The sequence below is a fragment of the Limulus polyphemus genome, unplaced genomic scaffold, assembly GCF_000517525.1.
Source record: "Limulus polyphemus unplaced genomic scaffold, Limulus_polyphemus-2.1.2 Scaffold2914, whole genome shotgun sequence".
Lineage (NCBI taxonomy): Eukaryota > Metazoa > Arthropoda > Merostomata > Xiphosura > Limulidae > Limulus > Limulus polyphemus.
This window is the reverse complement of record NW_013668524.1, coordinates 31,006-39,161: the sequence shown is the minus strand read 5'-3', so window position 1 is coordinate 39,161 and position 8,156 is coordinate 31,006. Positions and strand designations below refer to the sequence as shown.

The 8,156-nt window shown below is 33.2% G+C and overlaps 1 protein-coding gene across 4 annotated transcripts in view; it reads right to left on the bottom strand.

The window, feature by feature from the left end:
* LOC106468202 (glucose transporter type 1-like) overlaps positions 1-8,156 on the bottom strand; it is a 63,855-nt gene that overhangs the window by 26,126 nt on the left and 29,573 nt on the right. For all 4 annotated transcript variants that reach the window (XR_002612585.1, XR_002612586.1, XM_022396540.1 and 1 more), the window contains exons 4-5: positions 4,733-4,801; positions 1,699-1,800 (exon numbers count right to left, since the gene is read on the bottom strand). Coding sequence is in view for 2 of the 4 variants with exons in the window: in XM_022396540.1 (XP_022252248.1) it covers positions 1,699-1,800; positions 4,733-4,801 (171 nt within the window). In the remaining 2 variants the exon portion in view is untranslated. The remainder of the gene's footprint in view (positions 1-1,698; positions 1,801-4,732; positions 4,802-8,156) is intronic.

Sequence of the window (8,156 nt, the reverse complement as noted above, 5' to 3'; positions counted from 1 at the left end):
CCCCTATTGCTGACATTCATATCTGGGATGTGACTTCTAACGGGACTGAAGATGTCTGCATTAGGGTTTAGCTTTGGGGTCTGAAAGAGGCTTACCATTGTCTGGGGCTGATTACGTCAATGGTTAATGTATCCTCCTTGTGTAAAAGACAATAAATCATCCTTTAATGTATTTAATTGGCTTTGAAATTTACTAATGTTTTCCATTTGTGTACTCTGGCTTTCTCTCAATTGTTGGAGACTTTCTTCTTGTTTATTTTCTTTCTCCTCTATCCACTGCTGTAGTCTCTCTTCTTGTTTATTTTCTTTCTCCTCTAACCACTGCTGTAGTCTCTCTTCTTGTTTATTTTCTCGTTCTTCTTGTTTCTTTTCTTTTCCCTCCAACAACTGCTGTAATCTCTCTTGTTTATTTTGCTGTTCGAACTACCACTGTTGCAAGTTATTTTGCCACTGCTGTAATCTCTCTTCTTGTTTTTTTTCTTTTTCCTCCAACAACTGTTGTAATCACTGTTCTTGCTTCTTTTCTTTTTTCCTCCAACAACTGTTGTAATCACTGTTCTTGCTTCTTTTCTTTTTTCCTCCAACAACTGCTGTTATCTCTGTTCTTGTTCATTTTATCTTTCTACTTGTTTCTTTTTCCTCCAGCAACTGCTGTAATCACTCTTCATGTTTATTTTGCTGTTCGAGCTGCCACTGTTGCAGGTTTTCTTGCAACTGCTGTTGTCTCTTCTTGTTTCTTTTGCTGTTCTTGTATTGCTGCCATCAAATCTGCTAAGCTGTAGTTTGATTTGCCACCTCTGGTTTCCATCTTCATCTTCTTTTTTCATCCCACTCTCTGACACCAGTTTGTTATGTCTCTGTTCGTTTGTTAATTTCCCGTAGAAATTCTTTCCCAGAAACTTCAGTGATACAAGTCCTTTCTTAAATAAAACTAGTTTATTCTTTCTCAATACAACTTTGCAATGCACTTAATTTCCACAGTCACTTTCACTTAAACACAAGCTATAATACACAACGATTTACACACTTTACTTACGGCTTGACTCGATTATCTGTCTCTGTCTGTCTGCAATTATTTATCTCGTCACTTTATTTGCTGGCTTATATACTATAAGAGCGTGTGTCTAGCAAACACTCGAGTCTTCAGGAACATTCGAGATACTCATTACGTGTCACGTGACTTCCGCTGTCCTAACAGATTATTGAACCAACTGAAGTCTAATGGATACTATAGGTTATTGAACCAGTAGAAGCCTAATGGATAATATAGATTATTAAACCAACTGAAGCCTAATGGATAATATATGTTATTGAACCAACAGAAGCCTAATGGATAATATAGGTTATTGAACCAGTAGAAGCCTAATGGATAATATAGATTATTGAACCAACAGAAGCCTAATGGATAATATAGATTATTGAACCAACATAAGCCTAATGGATAATATAGGTTATTGAATCAACAGAAGCCTAATGGGTAATATAAGTTATTGAACCACCCACTACAAAAGCAATGAACATAAAATTCTCAAACTAAATGTACTTATTTGTATCCATGCAGCTTTAAACCAAAGTTTATATAAATTTTAAGAAACAACACATACCATATTAGTAGTACATACTTTTCTAATACAAATTTCTTCTAGAATTTTCTCTTAATGGTTAACACTCTTTTACAATCTTCTGTCATATTTCTTACCTAAGAGATAAGGCCACCCTCTTGTTGTGCCCAAAAGAAAATGAACTCCAAAAACTTGGGACAACAAAAGTCCTACTGTCACAGCAAGCTGATTTACTGTTCCTGTTAAATCATATTGTGAAAAAAAAATTTGATAAGTGAACCAAATGTTTCATAACTGAATTAAGATATAGATTAATATGTTAAAAATTACTATCAGTCTTATTGTGATGTATAGTTTCACAAATAAATAATCTATCTGCAACAAGCTTTAGTTAATCCTAATAGATTTTAGCACAGTAACAGAAAATAATATCACACTATTGAGAATGTTATATTATACTGTTAAAAGAATATATATATATATTTGTGATAATAACATGTAATATAAGAATACTCTAAATATGAAAGAAATCTATCAAAAATTAACTAAATTCATTGTTAAAAGAAATATTACTGGAAATTCAATTACTTGAATGAAGAAATGTTTAACCTAAAAGCACTTAACTGTCCTTTTATTCTCACCTTTAATGATATTTATTAACTTTCAGGCTCTATGCAGAATGTTTGAAAGAGGGGTTCTAATTTGTGAGATCAAAGCCAACACATATTGTGTGAAGCACAATCAGCATGCAAAGCATGGTAATGGCACGGGGTCTGGGGGCATGTCCCCCAGAAAATTGTTAAAAAAATAAGTGCTATGAGATTAAATCTGGAAGCAATTCTGCATGAAATATAGCTTAAACAATTGCATAGCTGTTCACATAAAATCCACAAACATCAAATGAAAAGTAAACAAATCATCATTCTGTTGTAATACTGTATGGGGAGCTAGACTTAAATTAGCATAATTTTTTTTACAACACAAAAACAAAGGGTTTGGCTGAACCCTCTCAAACCCCACTGCCAATGATACTATAAGGAAGTGCAAAAATAGTTATCAGTTTTGAATTGACTAAAATTTCTCTACCAACTAACTTCTTTGCAGCTGATTTCTAGCAATATGGGCAATATAAAAATATCTGAATATTAATTTGATGTAAGTGAATTAAAGATGGAAAAACAGTGTAACATATTACATATTAACAGTCCAGTCTGTAAAAGTATTTAAGATGAACATCTGCTATTTTGGTATGCATAACTTACATTTGCATAGCTTCAAAGATCAAAATTAAAAGTTTTTGAGGTTATTATTGCCCAATTTATTCAGTTTGTTTAAACCAAAAATAAGTTGTGTGTTTGGAAAGGCACAATGAATTGTCTGAACCCTGGATACTCTGCTATATCATGTAGTATGTTAGGATATAATATAGTATCATCATCTTTTTTGTCAAACTGCAGCATAGTGCCATCTGTTAGTCTGTCAAGATGTAGTTTTGATACAGTATTTAGTCTGTAATTATGTAGCAAACTATCATCAGCTAATCTGTCAGGATGTAGTCTTTATACACTGCTTAGTCTATTAGGATGTAGTTTTGATACACTGATTAGTAAGTTGGAATGTAGCCTAGATACAGTGTTCATTCTATCAGGATGTAGTGTTGATATACTGCTTAGTATGTCAGGATGTGGTGTTGATACACTGTTTAGTATGTTAAGATGTAGTGTTGGTACATTGCTTAGTCTAGCAGGATGCAATGTTGATACACTGCTTAATCTATCAAGATGTAGTGTTGATACACTGCTCAGTATATCAGGATGTAGTGTTGGTACACTGCTTAGTATGTCATGATGTAGTGTTGATACAGTGCTTAGTCTATCATGATGTAATGTTGATACACTGCTTAGTATGCCTGGATGTAATGTTGATACACTGCTTTTAGTATGTCAGGATGTAGTGTTGGTACACTGCTTAGTCTATCAGGATATAGTGTTGATATACTGCTTAGTATGTCAGGATGTGGTGTTGATATGCTGTTTAGTATGTTAAGATGTAGTGTTGATACACTACTTAGTAAGTTTCAATGTAGTGTTGGTACATTGCTTAGTATATCAGGATGTAATGTTGATACACTGCTTAGTCTATCCCAATGTAATGTTGGTACACTGCTTAGTATGTCAGGATGCAGTTTTAATATACTACTTTGTCTATCAGGATGTAGTGTTGCTACACTGCTTAGTATGTCTGGATATAATGTTGATACACTGTTTAGTCTATGAGGATTTAATGCTGATATACTGCTTAGTCTATCAGGACATAATGTTGATATACTGCTTAGTCTATCAGAACATAATGTTGATACACTGCTCAGTATATCAAGATGTAATGTTGATACACTGCTTACTCTATCAGGATGTAATGTTGATACACTGTTTAGTCCATCAGGATGTAGTGTTGGTACACTGCTTAGTATGCTAGGATGTAGTGTTGATACACTGCTGAGTATGTCTGGATGTAATGTTGATATATTGCATAGTCCATCAGGATGTAGTGTTGGTACACTGCTTAGTATGTTTGGATGTATTTTTGATACACTGCTTAGTCTGTCATGGTGTAGCATTATATCTTTAGCTAGTCTGTCAGAATCTAGCATCGTACCATAAGTAGTCTGTCAATTTGTAGACTTGATACACTGTCTAGTCTGTCAAGATGTAGCAAAGTATTGTCAGTTAGTGTGTCAGATGTAGATGATACAATGTCTAGTCTGTCACTATGTTGAATAGTGTCATATCTTTGAGATATCTAACAATGATTAGTCACATTTACATGTATAACAATATCTCCTTTCTTTCTTTAAAATCATGTCTAAGTGGATTCAAACAATTATATCAACGATAATAATCATAGAAAAGTGGTGACAGTAGGGGAGGGAGGAGTAACATTGGGTAAAATGGCAGGGTATGACAAATTGGCATGCTCTTTAAACATTCAGCAGTGTGCATGAAAGTGTATTATCAGTGCTAAAAATATGGCAATTATGCAGTAATATATCACATATATCATAGTTATTATATATCTCTAGAGTCATTCCATGATTGATTTCTCTCTGTCTCTGAAACCCAAATTGTTTTGTAATACTAAAAGGAAAAGAAGATATTACAAAACAGTTCTTACCTAACCCTCCACGCAGAGACACAGGGGATATTTCAGATAGGTACATTGGTACCAGGGCAGTATTCAAACCTAGATAATCATGACAAAAACAGATATTCTTATTTTATATCTATTATTTTAAATATTTTTATTTAAAAACAAATTTTTTTAGAGTTTTGTACATTTGTATTGATGGTATTTTTCACTAAATATTTTTCATACTGAAACCCTAAACAAGTCCAACATTTCTGATGAATCTCACTAGGTGGTGTTAACTGTAGACAGTAAATCTACCGTTCTTGTTTTTACTAGTGTTGGGTTGGTTATGACTGGCAAAATCAGGCAGATTTTTGAGACTATTTCAGAGTAATCAATCACACTAAGTGTTCAAAGTGGAAATAAGCCTTGAGAACAAATAATACAGCAAGAGTTCCACATTATAAAAGAGACAAAAGATAACGTGACTTAAACCAGGGCAGAGATGACATGAAATTTTTGGTTGTTGCTGGCTATGAGGAGGATGTTACTGCTTTACTAAAGAATTTGGATTATTTGGCAATTTGGGTGAATAAATGGCAGATTACTTTGATTATAATAAATGCAAGGTAATGCACATGGGATATGACAGTTTAAATTATGAGTATAATTTTGATGGGAATAACCTTAACAGTGTCATGGAAGAAAAATATCTAACTGTTCTGGCTCATCAGTCTCTTAAGCCATCCAAACAATGTGCTGTTGCTAGTGGCAGTGCAAACAGGATTTTTGGTTCCATCTACTGAAATGCTAAATACAAGTCTAATGAAGTTATAATGTTATTGTATAGGCTACATTTAGAATAATCTATTCAATCTTGGGATCCATATCTTAGAATTAACACTGAATTGCTGGAAATAGTTTAGAAGAGAGCTACTAGGATGGTACTTGAGATAGAAAAGTTGTCATATGAAGACGGGTTGAGATCTCTGAACTAGTTTTCTCTTGAAAAAAAAGAGGAGTTAAATGGGATCTGACTGTGGTGTTTAAAATTTTAAAGGACATTGATACATCATTTTTTTTTATTTAAAGGAGAAAATGCTAAGACTAGGGGACACAACTATAAATTTTGGCATGGTAAGAGTCATCTTCTGCAAAGATAGCTTTATACTTCTAAAGGGGTGGTTAGCCTTTGGAACAGATGTGGTAGATGCAGTTAATATAAGGGAGCTTAAGGGAAAATTTGATAGGTATTTGAATGACAAGGGCTGCCTTTGAGTTTTCAGTGTTCAATTTACTGAGTATAATGGCCTAGATGGACCAAAAGGTTCCTTGTTGTCTTTTAATGTTATGTTAAGGTATTGAAGTGTTACAGCTAAAATTGATATCTGAACAATTCTAAAGTAAGTAACATTTTTGTTCATGTTTTACGATTTTAAGTATTTTCATCAAGTTCAGATCTCAGGTTTCACAAAACATCTGTGGTAAAATAAGGAACAAGTTGTGTTGCATTAGTATCCGAAATGAAATGCTGCACTTTGCAAATGGGAAAATACAAGAAATAAGCCTACTTAGTGGTATGCAAAATATACTTTATCTATCATTAAATAAAATCTTTAATTCAGCAGGAGGCATGAAAGTAAAAGTTGTCAACAAAATGACAGATTTAATGCTTGGACCAAATGTAGTGTCAAGAGGAAATTTGGCATTCTTTTTTTTTGTAGAAAAATAAAAAAATATCTAAGGAAAAAGAAAGTGGTGGTGAAAGGAAAGAAAGGACTACTTTTGTAGTGAGTTAACTCCAAAGTATTTTAAATCTAAATAATTTACTGATCAGATGAACAGGGCAGTAATGGAGGGAGAAACACCCCTGCACCAAAAGAGGATGGTTACTAAATTCACTATAGTTAAAACTGAAGGAAATGCAAATTAGAAAAAAAAGGAAAGATCCAGGAGAAGAAATTCTCAGTCCAGTAGAACACAAGAATAACATAAAGAAGCAGAATAAACAGTGAGATCGTATAAACTTGAATAAATATGGGAGTAAAGGGCATAAATTTCTGGTAGATAGATCACAAATCATGAGTATAAATGCTCAAAATAAAAAAAACAACAACTTTGAAACTCACTGTAAGCCAAGCAATCAGGCAGTAAATTCCCATTACCAAGTTTTCAGAAAAGAGAGAGTAAGGTTTATAGAAGCACAGAGCACTGAAGTAGAGTGAAAATGGTAATCCACTTGAACTGGATATTCTCTCCAGTGTGTCTTAAAGATCTGAAACCATAATAACCAAAAATAACTATTTGGAAGAAACCTCAAATTCAAACGTTGGAGGCCAAAAGTAGGGTTTTGTGTTCATTTATCCAAATACCTCTGAAAAGCAGGATTCTGACGAGTATCATAAATGGGCGTAGCCAGAGTAAAATAAATATGGGACCTCACTAGTTTTTTGTTCAAAAAGCATTTGTGACAAGTGCGTTAGGGATGGAGATATGATTTTAGTGTATAGTAGGATTATGATTTTTGTTTTGTATATGAGTTGCTTCTTTGTTTTGTTTTCAATTAAACTCACAGTACTACTACTTTATATATATTTAGTTAGCACTTAACAGTTTGAATTTTGATTTAGTTTTATTTCATGACATTCACTTTGTACTAATAATAATTACCAAATCATTGAATATTAAATACAGACGTTTGTAAGAATTTCAAACGACAAAATTTGATTACTTACAGTCACTGAGTGATACAAAAATATTGTTTTATTTCATATTGAGTACATGGGGTCCAATCATCTGCGCTTATATCACAAATATCTGTTAAAAGCCAAAACTTCACAAATATCTTATCCCCTTTATCGGATTTTTAGGTCCGAGTTTGTGAGAATGTGCACATATCAATCAAAAATGACGCAGCAACAGTATAACGTGTGATGAAATTTAAGGCATTATAAACGCAACTACAGAGACACAATTCGCAGCGATAGTTGACAATCCTTATGTAGAATCTATTAATGTATGCATAATAGACAATACACCCTCTTCGTCTACAATGTATTAACTCCAACTCCAAGGCGAAAAAATGGCAGCATAAATTTATTACATTATGTACTTTTTTAGCTTTTACTTAGACAAAGCTATAATATTAATAAGGCATGTGTCAGTGCAAGCTTGTTACAAGCATACATGCATTATTCTCTTTTTAGTAGATAGTGACAAAAATGGTCCATCCATAGAACATACTTTTAAATAATATTGTTACGTCACCGTTGTTAATTGATTTTCCGTAACTTCGTTCCGACGAAACTTAAACGACACAAGTCTTTACTTAATAAAACTGGTTTATTCTTTCCGAATATAACTTAACCGATACACTCAACTTCAACAATCGCGCTAAACAAACGCTATAACAACGAACGTCAATAATACTCTGACCGCAAATCAATTACTCACTATCTACGCACACATT